The 17,752-nt window shown below is 40.2% G+C and overlaps 1 protein-coding gene across 1 annotated transcript; it reads left to right on the top strand.

The window, feature by feature from the left end:
• The first annotated feature begins 1,117 nt into the window (after positions 1 to 1,117).
• Positions 1,118 to 4,468, top strand: LOC121814088 (serine/threonine-protein kinase pim-1-like). The gene is made up of 10 exons (XM_042218158.1): positions 1,118 to 1,159; positions 1,716 to 1,791; positions 2,185 to 2,421; positions 2,547 to 2,672; positions 2,796 to 2,890; positions 3,029 to 3,076; positions 3,161 to 3,379; positions 3,469 to 3,649; positions 3,736 to 3,906; positions 3,996 to 4,468. The coding sequence occupies exons 1-10, from the start codon at positions 1,118 to 1,120 to the stop codon at positions 4,085 to 4,087; spliced, it is 1,287 nt and encodes a 428-aa protein (XP_042074092.1). The 3' UTR covers positions 4,088 to 4,468.
• Positions 4,469 to 17,752: the final 13,284 nt, after the last annotated feature.

The raw sequence follows: 17,752 nt of genomic DNA, 5'->3' as shown, positions 1-17,752 counted from the left end.
TTCCCTCCGTATGCTTTGTTTATACTGGGGAATGAGGAAGATGGCGTTGTGGTCAGACTTCCCAAAAGCCGGGTGTGAGACAGCTTTGTAGCCCTGCTTGTATGGTGTGTAGCAGTGATCCAAAATCCGATCCCCTCTCGTTGGACACGAGACATGCTGGTAAAAGCTGGAAAGCTGGCTGCCAGGAAAAGACCATGGTTCTAGACCAAAAAAGGGACATTTCTGTGCTCTAAATAAAAGAAACCAGATAGTCACGCACACACTCTGTGGGTTCCTGATCTTTCACATCAGTTAAGCCACGTAACACTGACCTGTGAATCATTCGAGCATAAAAACAGCACCTAACACAAGAGATGAACAACTGTTTTTTATACTTAACAGAAACCTTTACTGGGAGCTTGTGACAAAACATCATTTGTTGTCCTTTATAAAAACTTGTTATATTTGATAGTACACACACTCTGTTTTTTTTATCCCTTTATCTTTCATTGGTCTGTCGTTTGATATAATAAGAAAGTTAATGTCATGGCTGCTCTGGCAGATGTGTGGAGTGAAGAGAGATAGGACCCAAATGCAGAGGCTGACGAGGACTTAAACTGAAAATATGCCTTTTATTGAGGCAGCACAAAACAACAAACAAAAATGCAGGAATACAAAGACTAAACTAACAAAAACTAAACAGGGAGGCAACTAGAAGCAAGTATAAAGAAACTAAAGATCTGAGACATGGAACACAACAAATGATAACCTGGAACATGGGAAATGTCATGGACAGACAACCCAACAGCAAACAGAGGAAGGCAATGGGCTTAAATACACAGAGGGATAAATGAGGGAATAAGACACAGGATGAGAGTACAGCTGCGAGAAATCACAAACAACAAGACCATGGGGAAGGAAAACTGAAAACACTAACATAGTCTAAGGAGCTTAGAAAGAGACTTCTTTCTTTCCAAACTTCTTAGACTACGATGACCTGGATGACTGAGAACCTTCACAAACATGAAAACACTAACATAGCCCACAAGACTATCAAAGTAAAACAGCAAACAAGAGACTTTTACAAAGACACAGAGTTGACACAGAGACATGACTAACTGGGGAGAAATTGGGGAACATGGAAACAAGAATGACTAGACGTGACACGTGGGACACAGGGGTAAGGCAAAGTAACAGAAACCTAAAGCCTAAGAATATAACACAAGAAGAAAACAATAAAGAGAACCAAAAACATACATAAGAATAATCAATCAATATAAATTAACAAACACAAAACACTGGGTCACAGACTCCGTACCATGACAGTTAAATGTACAATAATAAATACTTTAAATCAGATGACAATGTAGCTGACACTGTGTTTATTAGTGTGTGGTCAACCACAAATCTTCATACTGTCATCCATACATGAGGTCTTTATACAAACGATGAAAGATAATGAAAGAAACTGTTTAATTGATATGAAATGATTGAATTATATGAAATATTATGGCTTTGTCTGCCAGAGTGTTTTTCTGTAAACTACTTTGAACTACTGGCAGTCAGTGAAGTCACTGAAAGGCAAGATTCTATGTTGTGTTGCCGTAGTTTCCAGAGTTTACTTATAAAGCTCACTTACAGAATTCAGTTAGAAAAGTCAAGCATTTGAAAGGTGCACATTTGAAGGAATATTAACTCAATTTAACTCATTACGGTTTACATTTTCGATTTTAAAGGGTCTCCGAAATTACAATGAAAAAGGAAACAAGAAAAATGACCACTCCAGCGATAAGAAAGATTCAGGAGATCAAGGTAAGTAAAATAATAAAATAAAATCCTGGTAAAATCCAAATCCTAGAAATGTTGACACTGTGTGAATCATTTTTAGAGCAATTTGAATCATATGTTTGATTGAAAATAGCTTTAATACAAGATGTCTAATCAAAGAAAGGTTACCGGTCTTTTGGTAAAATAATGTAATAAGTTTATTCTTGGACTCAACAGTAAAAACAGACCAACAAGTGTCATCAAGATCTAAGACTTAGTAAACCTAGTATCAATTCGCACTGGTCAGTTTTTTTTATCCCAAGAATAAACTTGTGATAATTTAAGCAAAAGCAATTTCAAATTCTTTGCCATCAAACTGCTTCCAGTCCTGATGTCGGGGACTCTTTTTCACCACTGTGTTGTTGTCGTCGTTTATAGATTGTAAGAGCAGGACTGCTAAAAGAAAGGCCAGTCCTGAAAAGAAGACCCCAATAAAAAGGAGGAGGGTCGCTGAGCAGGCTGGTCCTTCCACCAGCTCAGATGTGGTCAAAGGAGTGAAGCGCAAGGTTGTGCAAGATGAAGAGGGCACAACAAAGAAAGCAAAGAAGGCTAAACTTCTCGACCATATGAGCGGTGACAAGGAGCAAGCATCCTCCTCGTTGGACTCTGGTAAAGGTAGGCTAATTAGTTGAATAAGGGGGTAGATTAAGTGTGGTTGCTAGGTTTAAGATATTGGTGTTTAGTGTTTGTGTCTATCATCCAGTGAGCTGATGTGCTTTTGGTGTTTTCCACATCTCCAGACTTGAACAACAAACAGGAGTGCGCAAAAAATGGCAAAAGAAAGGCCACGGGAGACAACAGAGAGTCACCCAAGAAAAAAAAAAGGAATGTGGACCAGGGCAAAAAATCAGTGGCAGACCAAAAACGTAAGTAGCAAGCAGCTTGGGTTTTATATTCAGGGGAAGGGCAAAAGGAACATTTATGCTACAGAGGAGAGTAATTTGTGTCACAGCTGTAATAAAACAAGATTTGCTGTTTTGTCTGTTCAGGTGAATTCCAAGCCAGATATGTGGAGGAGCACCAGCTCGGAGAAGGAGGCTGCGGAGCAGTGTTTTCTGGCTACCGGATAGAAGATCGTTTTCCAGTAAGTGTTCAGATGATGGTAGTAAGACAGGCAGTAACGCAGATAATGGATAATATTGTAAACTGAGACGTCTGCTGTGTTTCCACCTTTCATTATGTCATACTGAGGAAATGCTCACCAATGCTCTGTGTCTTTTAGGTTGCCATCAAACACATTCCCAAAAATAAAGTCTACTGCAAAGTGGCGGTAAGCGTCCAACACTTGAATCAGTTTTACAATACTGGATTGAATGCAGCGTTCCTCATCATCCACATTGTTGTAATATTTCAGGATGAAAGCGGGAAGAAGCTCTCAGTGGAAGTGGCCATTATGGTTAAACTTGCAGGTGAAGCAGAAGGGTCAGTGGGAATATCTGCACCTGTGTCCTTGCTGGAGTGGTTCGACCTTGGCAAAGAGCTGATCCTGGTGCTGGAGAGACCTGTCCCCGCTGTGGACCTGCAAAACTACAAAGCAGAACATGGAAGAACTTTACCAGAGGACAAGGCCAAGGTAGGTTGACTGGGAGAGCCTTAGACTGTACAGCATTCAATCAAGGCAGAAAAGCATTAACTCATTATTGTGTTTTTCATCTTTTTCAGGTCATTCTGAAGCAACTAGTTGATGCTGTAAAGGAACTTGAGGATAAACACATCTTTCATCGAGACATCAAGGGAGAAAACATTCTGATTGAGACCGGCTCAGATGTGCCTCGTGTTCGAATCATTGACTTTGGACTGAGCTGCTTTGTTAAGCAGCAATCTCTGTATCGCATCTTCTATGGTAACATATTCTGCTCCTGCTTTTCACAGATGTAACAATTTGTGTCTTTTGTTTTAGAAGAAATTGTAATTGGGTCTGTTTGTTAGGCACACCTCTTCACACCCCTCCCGAGTGGTACAGGAGGAGCTGCTACAGGTGTGGACCCACCACGGTGTGGCAAATGGGAGTGGTGTTGTATGAAGCGCTTCATGCACGGGACTTTAATACAGAGAGGTTCCTCACAAAGAAACTGAGCATCAAAAAGCGTCTGTCCACAGGTAAGAAAACTTCACCCTTCCAGATTCACTGCTGCCTTGGATCACTAGAACTATCATCTTCATCTTTTTGATCTTTTCTTTCTTTCAAGAATGCCGCAATTTCTTGGACGCATGTTTAGCTTTAGCCCCGGAGAAGCGCCCAACACTGGAGGAGCTCCAGCTTCACCCCTGGCTAAGATAACACACACAAACACACAATTCACACCTTATCATGTAAGTGTGATACATTGTAGTAACTTCCTTTCTTTTTTCTGTTGGACAGGAATAGATAGAGTGGGTCAATCTTAAAAAATAAATAAATAAAAATTTAGCTTTTTTGGAGTTCCTGTAACCCCCCCAGCCATCCCAGGAAAGGGGATCTCTCTTTGAATGGGCTTTCCCGAGGTTTCTTCCCATCGATCTGGCCCCCTGGGGAGTTTTTCCTCGTCTTCATAGAGAGCTTGGGCTGGGTCAGGAGCTCCATCAAAACTGTCTTTATTTGATGACTTCAATGTCATCAAATAAAGATGTGTTTTACTTAAAGTAAAATTTGATCAAAATAAAACTTGTTTAATTCATCTTTGCTGAGGATTCTCCTTCATTACTATTTTGTTTTGTTTTGTTTTTTTACCCATGGTGCATTTTGACAAATAAGAAAAGAATCAGGTTAAAGTGTGCACAAAGACAGTCACACTGCAAATGCTCTGAAGACTTGCATCTGTTGCTCTAACCCCCAACTAGTTTAGACAGATTTCCTGGTTCTACCAGAGGTTTTTTCCTTCAAGAAGGGAGTTTTTCCTTCCCACTGTTGCTGAGTGTTTGCTCATAGTGGGTTGTAAAAGCATAAAAGTTAATAAGAGGCATTCATAGCAGAGTTATCACAGAGGGAACTATATAGCTTAAATGTACAATTTCTACAGGACGAATTATAACTTCATTATGTATAAAAGCTCCTGTGGATAATTACTCCTATTTGTAACTTTACACAAGAGAAAGTTTGCTGTCACACTATTTATAACAGGTTGGGTTTTGTCCTCTGAGTTGAGCCTTTGGTTGCAGTTTATTGAAGAATTTCCTCTAAAGTAGCTGTTGATAAAGATTTAAAGTCCTGTTTATATACAACCCGTTCTCACTCCCAAAGCGTAACATTTTACGCTAGGTGACAAATCGTCACCATATTACGTTTTCGGCTACCCACCACGTTCCTAAATGACGACCTCGGAAAAAGAGGAAATATGAGAACCGTCTGGACTGAATCTACACATGTTGCTCTTTTTCTTCAAATCGCTTAGAAACACGCTATTTAACATCATTAAAGTCCTGGTTAAGGTCAGGAATAAGGTTATGGTCAGGGCTAGGGATAAGGTTAGGTTTAGGGCTGGAATACAGGGCTGGAACGTCTACTACCGCGGGAGCGTCATTGCACTGGATTCCAGCCATAACCCGCCGCGTACCATAAGAACGCCGAAGGTCTCCTTTCGCGTTCCTCAGGAACGCCGCGGGACGTGACAAAACGTCGACATGTTACGCCTCGGGAGTGAGAACGGGCTGTTATATATAGAAATGTGCTTTAGTTCATGTTTTTTTACATGTCTGCCTCAGTGGATCAATAGAAGGTCTGGCACAGGAAACTGGATGTTGAAAGAAGGGTAGGAGTGTATATACACTACCAGTCAAAAGTTATGGTAGTCATGCTAGTTCAGTGTGATTCAATTTTGCATAAATCTCCAACAGTGTCATCAGCAAAGAACTTGACACCATCACACCTCCTCCATGCTTCACAGTGGGTACCGTGCATGTAGAGACCATCCGTTCACCTTTTCTGTGTCACACAAATATGTTGCAGGTGGACCCAAAGATCTCAAGTTTGGACTCATCAGACCAAAGCACAGATTTCCACTGGTCTAATGTTCATTCCTCGTGTTTCGTGACCCAAACAAATCTCTTCTGTTTGTTGCTTTTCCTTAGTGCTGTTTTCCAGAGGTGGGTTGAGTATCCAAAAATTGTACTCAAGGAAGAGTAGAATTACTTTACAATATTATTACTCAAGTAAAAGTGAAAAGTAGTCATTCAAAAAATTACTCACGTAAGAGTAAAAAAGTAGTTGGTGAAAAGACTACTCAAGTACTGAGTAACTGGTTGTAAGGTCTGATATATTTTTTACTTTTTAAAAATAAAAGCTATTATAAAAACAAAAATAAGTAAATATACAAATTTTAGTATTTCAAACAGAATATATCTAAACACATTAACAAATTAAGGCACAGGAGTCTCGCACAGTCTTTCACAAGCTCCAGATGCAGGAAGAGCTGTATTGATTTTGATTGACAGCTTCCTGATGTGAGGAAAGCTATGCAATAGATCAGGGGTCGGCAACCCTAAAATAGCTGATCTGCACTTTGCCAACATAAAGCTCCATAAAGTTGTTCTATATAGTCTGTAACTGTTGATATAGAGCATTAATAAATTTATTATTAATGCAATGGTTCATGTGGCACATTGACTTCTGAGGAAATTTTACCTCTCCAACTCCCCGGCTTCTGACTTTCCTGATCCCATGGACCCAAAGAAGTCACCTTCGTCCGATAGGCCGCTGTTTGTGCTGGCCTCATCCAGCTCTGTGTCTAGGTGATATATGAAGTTGAGACCTGTGGAAAGATATACGGTTTTCAAAAGAATCATGTCTGGGCATTATAGTCCTGTATAAACTGCCAAGCTGTCTATACAGCAGATGATTGCCGTGAAAGTTTTATTCACACTGGACATGGTTTTTTTTTACTAAATCTGTTGAAAAACGACATCTTGTCATTTATATCCCACACAAACACTATGCAATGAATTCCAGATTAAGTTCAGAATAAGAACGTATGCAAGGCAAGAGAACGCAAACAGCTCGGTCTGCGTGGCTGAAAAAAGATGAAACGTGCCCCTTCCAACCCCAGGAGAGGGAGACGCAAGAAGCTAGCCGCGGACACAACATCCACAAACTTATCTCACTACTGTGTAGCGCCGAAAATATGATGTGATTCTGGTTTAATCAAACTGAGGGCAGGAGGAAAACCGCTCCAATCCTCAAGGCCCAATGTTCTAAAACTATTAAACATTAGTGATTTGTCGGTCGCGAACGAAACAGCTCTTTGAAGTGAACGACACGAGCCGGCTCCTTATCGCTAGCCGTGTTCTTTTTCTTTTCTTTCTCTCACCCTTTCTCTCGCACTTTTTCCGCTTCACTCTGCATGCGAGCCTTGTGCTTTGCGCTGGGCAGAGGGGGGAGGGGCGGTAGTTACACTCAGTAGCACAGGAACAGAGCTGGAGGGAGAGAGAGAGAAAGAGAGTCAGGGACAACAATGTCACATTAGAAAGGTATAGTAATCATCCACAACTATTTTTCAGTTGAGGATGATAAAGGATTCAGAAAGTTTATTCATGCAGGCTCCATATGACAGAGAATGTGCATCTTCTTTTTGTTTTCATATTTTAATTTATATTTAATTGTGTTGTGGTTTGCAGTGTTTTGTGTTGTTTCACTTTAAATTTGTTTAAAAGAAAAATTTAAATAGTTAAAAGTTGAAATGTGAATAGTTGTTTTTTGTATTATATGATTTATTTATTACATTTTATGTGGAGTGAATAAATAAAAGTATATTTACGGTGGCCCCTAGAGACAAAGCACGTACAAACTTCAAAACACGTACAAACTCCACACGTAAACCCTGAAGCACGTACAAACTCCAAAACACGTACAAACTCCAAAACACGTAAAAACTCACACGTAAAACTCCAAAACACGTACAAACTCCAAAACACGTAAAAACTCAAAACACGTAAAAACATCAAAACACGTAAAAACTCCAAAACACGTACAAAAGACGACAGAAGTGCTCCAGGATGCTAGGGCAGTGCTGAGTAGGGCTGGGTATTGTCACTGATTTCTAGAATCGATTCAATTCACAAGGTCCCGAATCGATTCGATTCAATTCAATTTAATTCGATTTGAATCTGGGAAATTTTGACAGTCAGAAATATTATAATTCAGATCAGTACATTTACATATTTTTGTATCTGTAAAAAGGAAGCTGACATACGCAAGACTTTATCAAAGGTGTAAGTGTCAAGTGACTCGATCAATTTAAAAAGAGCCAATTTAAAATCCAATTAGTTTTCTAGGATTCAAGCAAACTACATTACCCGAGGCTCTGCTGCATTTGTTAGATATTTTATTTATTTATTTATTTTATTTAAAGAGGGGCAATACATATTAATGAACATTTTAACAAATGTAAATATGCCAGATTATAGCCTTGGGCTAATTTCCATCTGCAGACCCTCTGGCAGGTTGGTGTTAAACACAAGTTAGTAAAAACATACAGAGACACTATTTACAGGTCATGTGACAAGGACAAAAACAGTGATCACATTATACTAGAACAAACAATGACAAGGAGAGTGGACACAGAGGACAGTATAGATAACAATAACGGAAACACATCAATTATATTGCACAAACCCCAGTATTGTACATGCCCTGACCATCGTGATATTGCGTTCACCCATTGCACTAACAGTTGTTTCCCTTTTTGTAATACACTAACTCTTTTTCCCGTCCAATATAAAACATGATTATTAAACATGATTACATGTTTGTGTGTAGTAAGTAAGTAAAATTTATTTATATAGCACTTTTTAAGACAAAAACGCTGTTACAAAGTGCTTCACATAAAAACATGTCAAACGAACAATATAGCAACATAGAGGAAATATAAAAGCATATCAAACAAGCAATAGTACAATATAAATATAAAATAAGACAACATATTACCCAAATGCCTGTCTAAACAGATGAGTTTTAAGCTGTTTTTTAAAAGAGGCCACCGTGTCGATGGTGCGTAGTGAGGAGGGTAAACCGTTCCACAGTATTGGAGCCAGGGTTTGAAAAGCGTGATCCCCCTTTGTTTTCAGACGAGTCCGTGGAATAGATAGACGACCACTATCAGTGGATCTAAGAGTCCGCTTTGGAGAATAGGGTTTGAGAAGCTCCGAGATATAGATGGGGGAGACATAAACGTAAAGGTGAGGATTTTAAACTTACATCTAAGTGTCCCTCAGGCTGTGTGTCCCTCAGCCGCCCTTTTAAGTGACTCTTAAAGATGGGTAGACTTGTACTTTCCCTCACTGACAGTGGAAGACTATTCCAGAAGCTCACTCCCTGATATGACAGAGCATTCTGTGAAAAGGTGGTCCGCCTGAGTGCCAGTTCACAATCACCTCTAACAGTGGCTCGAGTCAGTCGAGACCCGGCAACACTGCTAGACTTTTGTTTAATAAAATCACTCATTGGTGGAGGCGCCAGACCATGTATAACTTTGTATATTAGACAGGCAGATTTAAATAATTTGAAATTAGTAAAATTTAAAAACTTGTATTTTTCTAAAATTTGACAATGGTGATATGAAAAAGGTTTTTTATCTAATATTTTCAATGCTCTTTTGTAGCATACTTCAATTGGCCCAATAGCAGCAGAGCTCGTATAGGACCAACTTGTAATACAATATTCAATATGAGCCAGTATCATAGAATGCAGGAATGTAATCGCTGCTGTGTCTGTTAATGATGTGCGGATATGTCTAAAGTTCTGTATATTAACATTTACAGTTTTCACTACTTTTTTAATGTGTTTTTTAAAGGATAATTTAGAGTCTAGTAGCACTCCCAAATACTTAAATTCCTCAACATTAATTAATTCTTGTGCACCCAAGCAGACTTTTACTGCAGCCACGGTTGTTTTAGGTTTACTAAAAAACATTGATACGGTCTTTTTAAAATTAAGGCACAAGCATGAGTCATTCAGCCATATTAACTTGAATATTCCGGGCAGTATTTTTATTCCCGACATTAATGGTATTAGTGCCACCAAAGGAATTGTTTACTATGCTCACAACCGCATTTTGCTGTGAAATAGCAGGTTGCCCTTGGTTTGAATCTTCTGTGTCTGAGTCATCTGGGCTCCCCATACAGCACTCACACAAGCACACAAACAGGTTTTTGCAATTTTGATTGTTTGGCCTAGATTCAGGTTCAGGAGCTGGGTCCTGTTGTTGGTGATGGTGTGTCTGTGACAGTTGATGGTTTATTGGCCATCAACTGGCCATCAACTTTGCATTTTTGATTATTGAATCTAGATTCCAGTTCAGGTGGTGTCTCCTGTGTTGGGTTGGTGACAGTTGATGGTTTATTGGCCATTGCGTTTTAATATCTATTTGCAGATAATTTGTTTTCTCTTGCTTGTAAAAATATACATAGCACAATGTAAACAGAACAAGTAGGATAAATAATAAATAAACAAGAGCAATAAAAAACATAACTACATGTCAAATATTCATTAAAGTTTTTTAATATGAAAAAAATGAAGTGACTTGTAAAGCAATAGTGAAGTTTCTGTTCTGACCTCCATGAACTGTTCCATGACAGAAAAAAACACTTTGGTCTCACCTGTCCAAATGATAGTGTTCCAGAAGTTTTGTAGTTTGTTCCCATTAAACCTTACAAAGCTTTGTTTGTTTTTTAGAACAGAAATAAAACAAATCTGGAACACAAATGATGACATTTAGAGAAATATTACAGATAAAGTAAATAGCAGATTTTATTATTATTTTGCCTTAGTAAAATGTTGAAAAAGTATTAATTTAACAAGCTCCTCCTGCTAGGCATGACTGCAAAATGTAATTACTTATTTAATTATATTTTACATAATTACTTATTTTCTTGAAAAAAAAACATATTAGAGATGACATTTCCTGTTACACCAGTTTAAAACTTTTTGATATGAAATTTTTCTTAACAAAGTTACAAAGTGCTTGAAAAAATAGAAATACTACAAATGTAAACAGAGTAGAATAAAAAATAATAAATAAACAAGAGCAATAAAAACCATAACTACATGTCAAACATTCATAAAAACCCTTTAAGAGTATTCAGAAGCGACTTGTGAGACAATAAAAAGTTTCTATTCTGACCTCAAGAGCTGTTCCATGGAGTGACAGAAAAGAAAAAAGAACACACTGAAATTGTTGTGCGGAAACATAGTACAGAGCTTATTAGCAGTATCATTATAAAACACTACACTTGATTATTAGTAAGTAGAAGTAAAATGACTGGTATTTGGTTAAAAATGCAGCTACTGAAAATTTTAGCTTATGCATCTTTGTCTCCCCTTGCTGACAAGAGGAAGAATCTTTTTGGCCTGTGACCTCTAAGCATACTGCAGCGTTTTGTGTGTACTGCTGCCACATTACTCCTGAAGTCAAGAAGAGAGTTGCTTAAAATACTAGTTTTAAGATTTGCATCTAATTTCTTTCTCACTTCTCCTCCAGACTGCACCTGGCCTGCATCTGGTAAAAACATAGCAACAGCCAAACCAGTTGGGTTTTCGGACTCCTTTTATGGTAAAGTTCCTTGGAGGGAAGTTACCAAGTGTTATGAAGGAGCAGGAGTTTGGTATGAGTTTGAAGAATCTGTTGATTTTAAACATTTACAGTTGCGTGGGGATTTTCTAAATATATGTATATTAATGTTCCCATTGTTTAACTATTATATTATAATTAGAAATTTAAATGGCAGATTTAACACTACTATAAACAACCTATGTTTACTCTTAATTTGATATTTCATTGTTGTTTCAGACAGTGGGAGGAGCCTCTCACTATATAATCAGGAGCTGCATCTCCTCTCCAGAGCTAGCCTGGGCCAGGTTATGATTGTGAACAGATTATAGTGGCCAGGGTTGGTCAAGTTACTTGAAAAAAGTAATCAGTAACTAATTACTGATTACTTCTTCCAAAAAGTAATCCCATTACTTTACTGATTACTTATTTTCAAAATTAATTACTTAGTTACTTTTTAAAAACGATTTACAACCTGAATAGCTGATAAAGCGATAGATCTTTCAGCTCAATTCTACTTTTTCTACATAATCCATCATACAAAATGTAATCAATTGGAAAAGTCTCTTTTTAAAACTTGTTTTATTAGTTTTTTGTACTTATGATTTGGGGTTAAAGTAAGATTTTACACGTGGGAAAAGAGAATAGAAATAGAATAGAGAATAGAAAAGAAATAGAAAGAAACTAGAAAGCGAAAATTTCTGAAGAAATTTTAAGTGTGCCTATGCCGCCGCTAATCAGTATAGTTTGCCATTCAAACGGCTACAGAGAGCAAAACTCAGCAGAGCAGCCATTCTCCACCATTAACTATGGTAAAACCAAACACCGCTCGCGCCTCACAGATGACAGCTTACAGTTTTGTGTAAAGATGAGGTGACTTCGTACAGCCCCAATTTGTAGACGCTGTGCGCAGAGGTTCATAAGCAGACCCGACAATGTTTGCATGAACACACTTTGAAGCATTACGTTATGGACCACTTTTCACACATAGTTGCTGTACCCACACAGCCGGCTGTAGCTTTTCATCTCACAGCCCGACACATACAAAAAAAAAAAAAAAAAAAAAGCAGAGAGAGCACAGACTTTACACCTGAGAGGCGTGATTGCAGATGCCGCTGAGGTGGGTCCACCTCCCCTGCAGCGGCACTGCAGACCACGCCCTGCCACACACATCAAACACGTAAAATAAATATTTATGCACTTTTCATTCACTTTTTGTTTTTTGTTATTTTTACACAGTGTTCTGAATGATTAACAATGGTCTACAGCCAATCTTGTGTATTATTATACAAACTTTGGTTGTAAGATTCAGATAACTATTTAATAAAAGCTAAATATTCTTAGAGTACTGAGGATGGCTGTAGGTTATAAATGACCGCCTGCCCGGTAGACGGAACACTGAGTGCACGGGCCATCAACCTGGGATGGTCCGCTTGCGTCACACCCTTTCAAAATTACCCATAATTGTTTCTTAGTCACTTTGGGCAATGGAAGTTTCGGCTTCTCTTCAGGCCTTTCCTCAGGTAGGTATCTCCAGGTCCCATTTTTCGTTGATTTTGGCTTGTTTCCAATAAAGTGATTTCAATCCCAATTTGTTTTCTGTGTGGTTTTTTAATTTAGTTTTAACATGTCTCTGATTTGAGTTTTTAAGGAAAATCAATAAAACATGAATCAAAACATGAAATAAAATCCCCCAAAATAACAAACTAAAACAACAAACTAACGTAAAAGTGAAAAAATTAAATGAGTATGCCCTTGTCGCGACGTTTCGAAGGTGTTTCTTCTTCCTCAGGCGAGGGCATACTGAAGAGCTCTGTGTTTGAGCCTCCTATTTATACTCTCCCCTCTGATCCCGCCTCCTTGGCTTTCTTTGGCTTTCTTGTAAACTTTTTTTCAGCTTTTTGCTTTTTTCCAATTCTGCCAGACTTTTTGGCTCTCATCTTTCCCTTCTTCTTTCTTTCTTCTTTTCCAGTCTTCTCCTCTTTCCCCTTTGACTTTTCCCTTTTCATCATCCTTTTCTTCCCTTCTCTTGACCTCTGCCCTTTACCCTTCCTTTTGGCCTACATCTGACCTCTTTCTCTTCCGAATTTTGGGCTACTACAATGCCGACTTGGCTTTAATACTACACTCTCGACCCTGCTTGGGGAGGACTCAACCCGACTTGGGGAGTAAATTTAGAAAGGAGATGTGACTTTGGGTTAGGCTTTAGGTTTCAGCTGGGATTAGGACTACTTGGGCTTCAGATCCAGTACTGGGGTAAGGTTTAAGATTTAATTTCCAGGAAAGAAGTAGAAATGGGATTATTCAAAATTATAAAGATTTTAGGGCCAGATTAGATCAGGGGGTATATACAATAGGGCTAGATTCCAATTTTAGGGTGGGTAATTTGAGATAAACAAATTGGTTAGGGTTAGGGTAAATGACTGGGGTAGGGCATAAATGCTAAATTGAGCTTTAACTAGGAGTGAGACCCAAAGACCAACCGGAGCGAGGCACTGGCTGGTTAGGGTTGAAGAAAAGAACCTGTCCCTCCCGAAGGAGGAACAGGGCGTGCACGGGCCATCAACCCCGATGGTCCGCAGCCTCACATCCCTCTACCTCCATAATTGTTTTTTAATTTGAAAGGTAAGTATTTCTTTTTTACAGGTTTTTCAAGGTAAGTATTCCTTTTTTGCAGGTTTTCATTCTCCGTGTCCGTTACTTGGCTTGTTTTTAATAAAGAATTTTCAATCCCAATTTGTTTTCTGTGTGGTTTTTTAATTTAGTTTTAACATGTCTCTGATTTGAGTTTTTAAGGAAAATCAATAAAACATGAATCAAAACATGAAATAAAATCCCCCAAAATAACAAACTAAAACAACAAACTAACGTAAAAGTGAAAAAATTAAATGAGTATGCCCTTGTCGCGACGGGTTAGGGGTTAGGGTTAGGGGGTTAGGAGTTAGGTGAAAACAGGCCACCAAGGGCCTGACGTGCACTGTCCATCAATGGGGGCCGAGGGTTCTTGCCGGGAGGTGGAGACCCTGCCCGGAGGTTCCAAAAATTACCCATGTCTTGGGTTAAAGAGCTAGTGGGCTGTCGCGACGTTTCGGCTTAGATGTGCCTTCTTCAGACGAGCCCAGGTAAGTATGAGGTCTTCCTTTATTTAGGTTTCTTTCAGGTAAGTATTTTCCCTTTTATTTAGGTTTTATTTCAGGTAAGTATTTTCCCTTTTATTTCTTTCCCTTTTATTTAGGTTTTTTCTTTCGCTCTTTTCTCTTTTTTTAAGGTTTTTTCTTTTTCTAAGTTGAATTAACCCCCCCCTGGTTAGGTAAGGGGAAATGAAGCTCCTCCCTGCACGAGGAGGGCAGGAGCGGTGCACGGGCCATACTGTGACCCTTCCCAAGACCCACTACGTCAACACCACTCCGTCTTCCGTGTCCGTCACTCTCCAGGTCCAAATTCAGGTAAGTACCTTCCTTAATTAGGCTTCCCAGGTAAGTACCACATTTTAATTGTTTTTTAACCAAATTGTTCTAATTTTCATTTTTCTTTCAGGTTTTCAATTGTTTTTACTGTGTTTGTAATAAATTTTCTATTTTCCCAATTATTTTTGTCTCCGTGTTGTTTTTATGAATTCCCAATCTTAGGTTTTTAAATTAGTTTTTTAGGCCTTTAATAAACATGAAAATGAATAAAATTTAAATAAACCTCCCCCAAAAACAACAAACTAAAACAACAAACTAAAACAACAAACAAAACATTTTTAATAGTGATGCATGGCTTGCGCTAGCTTTCGGCGGTGTTGTGCCTTCTTCAGGCTGTGCTCATGCATCGGTGGCCAAATTCAAATAAAGGAGACTTCTCTCTGCCCCTCCTTTTATAGGCTTTTTTGACTCCTCCCTACGGTACTTTGTGTTTTTCCTTTTTGGCTTTCTTTTTAATTCTCTTACTCTACTTTCTTTGGCTTAACCCTATCCTTTCCCTTTCCTTTCTCCTTTCCTACCCTTACTTTGCCTTCTGTTTCCTTTGGCTCCTAATTCCTGCTTCCTTTCCTTTGGCTTACATACCCTCCTTACCTAATTATTTTTGTTTATTCTTTGTGTCTTGGCACTGAGGTTAAGGTTAGGGCTTCACCATGGATGGGGCTAGGGTTAGGGCCAGGATTGTGGCTGGTTGGGGTTAGGATCAGGATCCTGGGGTGGGGATAGTGGTATTGGGGCCGAATTGACATAGGGGATAAAATTTTGGGTCCAGATTTGGGGTCAGAGATAATTGAGGGTGGGGGGCAACAAAGCAGGGTCCGTAAGTGGCTTCGGCAGTAGGCCTCGGTCAATCTGGTGAACCAGCGGGTACACGGCAGGCACTGGCTGGTTAGGTAAGGGGAAATGGGGTTAGGGTTAGGGGTTAGGGTTAGGGGTTAGGGGGAGAAAGGTTGGGAGGATGGCCGCCGAAGGCGGCCAAACTCCATGCACAGGCCAATCTTGTTCCCACCCGGGTCCCCACACCACTCACAGATTGCTCTCCAGGAGGAAGGTGTCCTCTCCCATCACCAATAAAGGGGTTTGAAAGTGGGCCTAGAGAATCCAAAGGTTAGGTTCAGAGCTAGAAGAAAATGAGGGTTGAAGTTAGAGCCCAATGTCCAAATAGGGCTCTAGGCGGTTAGGTTTTAGGGCCGAAATGAGATCCCTGCATGGGGTTAAAAAAGGTTAAGGTTAGGGAAAGCTTCAGGGCCAGGAGTTTACAATAGGATGGTCATAAACAGGCCTATACAGGTGAAAAATGCAGAAAACACAGAGGTGAAGGGAAGGGGAAAATTTCCCTTAATTAGAGTTGTAGCACCCTCTAGTGGGTTGTATTGAGGTTACACTGTCAGCACAGAAACACATCAATAACACAAAATCAGAAACTCAAATTGGTTTCATAAAGATGTTCCATTAACATGGCAATTCCAGTGCTTCAACATGTGCTCTGCAGTCTTGTCAGTCCAGCGAAGATTATCTGGTCCTGTGTTGAATTTATCAGCAGGTAGAGCAGGGATGTGTCCCTTTAAACTTATAATGAAAGTGTTTATGTGCAATAATGTGTCTTGTTCTGTAGTGGGAAGGGCAGAGGAAAAGTTAATCACAGGAACAAAAATGTCAGCTTGGGGAAATTTTGCTTGTGCTGCCCTCAGTGCCCTTCTCAGCTCCGTTATTGGTGTATTTTTATCTCTCTGGCGCCTGTTATTCAGGCCGAAGGATAGAATCAGCTTCTCCACCGATGTATCAATGTCCGCTTTATCCAGAAGGATCTCTGCGTGGGCCCATTTGGCTCCCGGAAAGCTGTCAATTTGGACTCCCTCCGCAACATGAGGAGGAATCCAGCCCACATTGGCGTCTCCAATAATCACAGATGCCTCTCTTGTGTGCAGTCTCCACTCTCTGAGTTTTTTCTTTGAGCTTGGATGTGTTGTCGGGGTACATACCTGTTGCCCAACTGAAGCTGTGTTGGTCTTCTTGGGGGTGGAGTTATCCTGCATGAGGTCCATCGCCTCCATGTTCTGTTGTGATTGAATGGCAGGAGAAGACGTCACCTCAGAAGAAGTCCCCGGAAGTGTTGCAGGGATTCTCCTCACCCTCTGGTCTCTCGGAGCCGCTGGATTGGGTCCTGGTTCCCCACTATGTACTTGAAGCTCATGATGTGGTTCAGTCGGTACAGTAGTTGCCTGCACGTCTGCCAGCCTGGCTACAATGAGAGCCTCAGCTTGCTCCAAAGATTCAGGCTGCAGACGGCGGCCCAGATTCCTTTTGGCCCAGGATGCCGCTATCTCAAACGGGCCTGTCCAGTCCTGCACAGGAAACTCAAAAAGAGTCTTAACTGCCTCCTCCATGCAAAAATTATAATGGTTACGGAGGATTATGATGGTGGTATGAGCCCAGTTCTTAGCATTATCCTCTATTAGAGTGTGCACTTCCCTATTGGGGATAGCTGGCTTAATCACAGTCATTAAATTATTAGTTATTCTGTTCAGGGAGGGAGGAGGAATGTCCCCCGAAACATTCTTTAAATGGTGCACTGTCTTAATGAGTTTATAAATGATGCGAACCTTTGCTGAGAAGTCAGGATCATCCGACTGTATTTTCTTCAGTGGAGGTTTGGTCCGGACCGTTCGGGAGGAGTTGGCATGCCGTTTATGCCGAGTTGGTTCCCGGTCCCGTTCGGGCCAATTTCCCTGGTGGGCAACGTGGCGGTCCACGATCCGTGGCTCTCCGTTCCATTTGCGCTGCCGCGGGCGGAAAAAATCTCCCTCACCTCCATGTGTGCCCCTCCTGGAAAACGGGCCGTAGGCTGTGTGATCTCTGCGCAGGGGGGACGGTGTCCGTCTGTTCGACCTTCCACGGCCCGATCCCCGTCTGTTCCGGTGGTCGATCACGATCCACGGCTCGTTCTCATACCAAGTTCTTTTT

This window comes from Haplochromis burtoni, unplaced genomic scaffold (assembly GCF_018398535.1).
Source record: "Haplochromis burtoni strain Fernald_Lab_line unplaced genomic scaffold, NCSU_Asbu1 Contig_16, whole genome shotgun sequence".
Classification (NCBI taxonomy): Eukaryota; Metazoa; Chordata; class Actinopteri; order Cichliformes; family Cichlidae; genus Haplochromis; species Haplochromis burtoni.
Note: the sequence above shows the minus strand (reverse complement) of the source record. Positions and strands in the feature narration are given on the sequence as shown.

What these genes read in the sequence shown, in the direction of transcription:
- LOC121814088 (XM_042218158.1), top strand. Translation starts at nt 1,118, where the DNA reads ATGGAAACAAGAATGACTAGACGTGACACGTGGGACACAGGG. An exon ending in ATCAGTGGCAGACCAAAAAC is followed by an intron (nt 2,673 to 2,795) that starts GTAAGTAGCAAG and finishes TTGTCTGTTCAG; the next exon opens with GTGAATTCCAAGCCAGATAT. An exon ending in GGATAGAAGATCGTTTTCCA is followed by an intron (nt 2,891 to 3,028) that starts GTAAGTGTTCAG and finishes TGTGTCTTTTAG; the next exon opens with GTTGCCATCAAACACATTCC.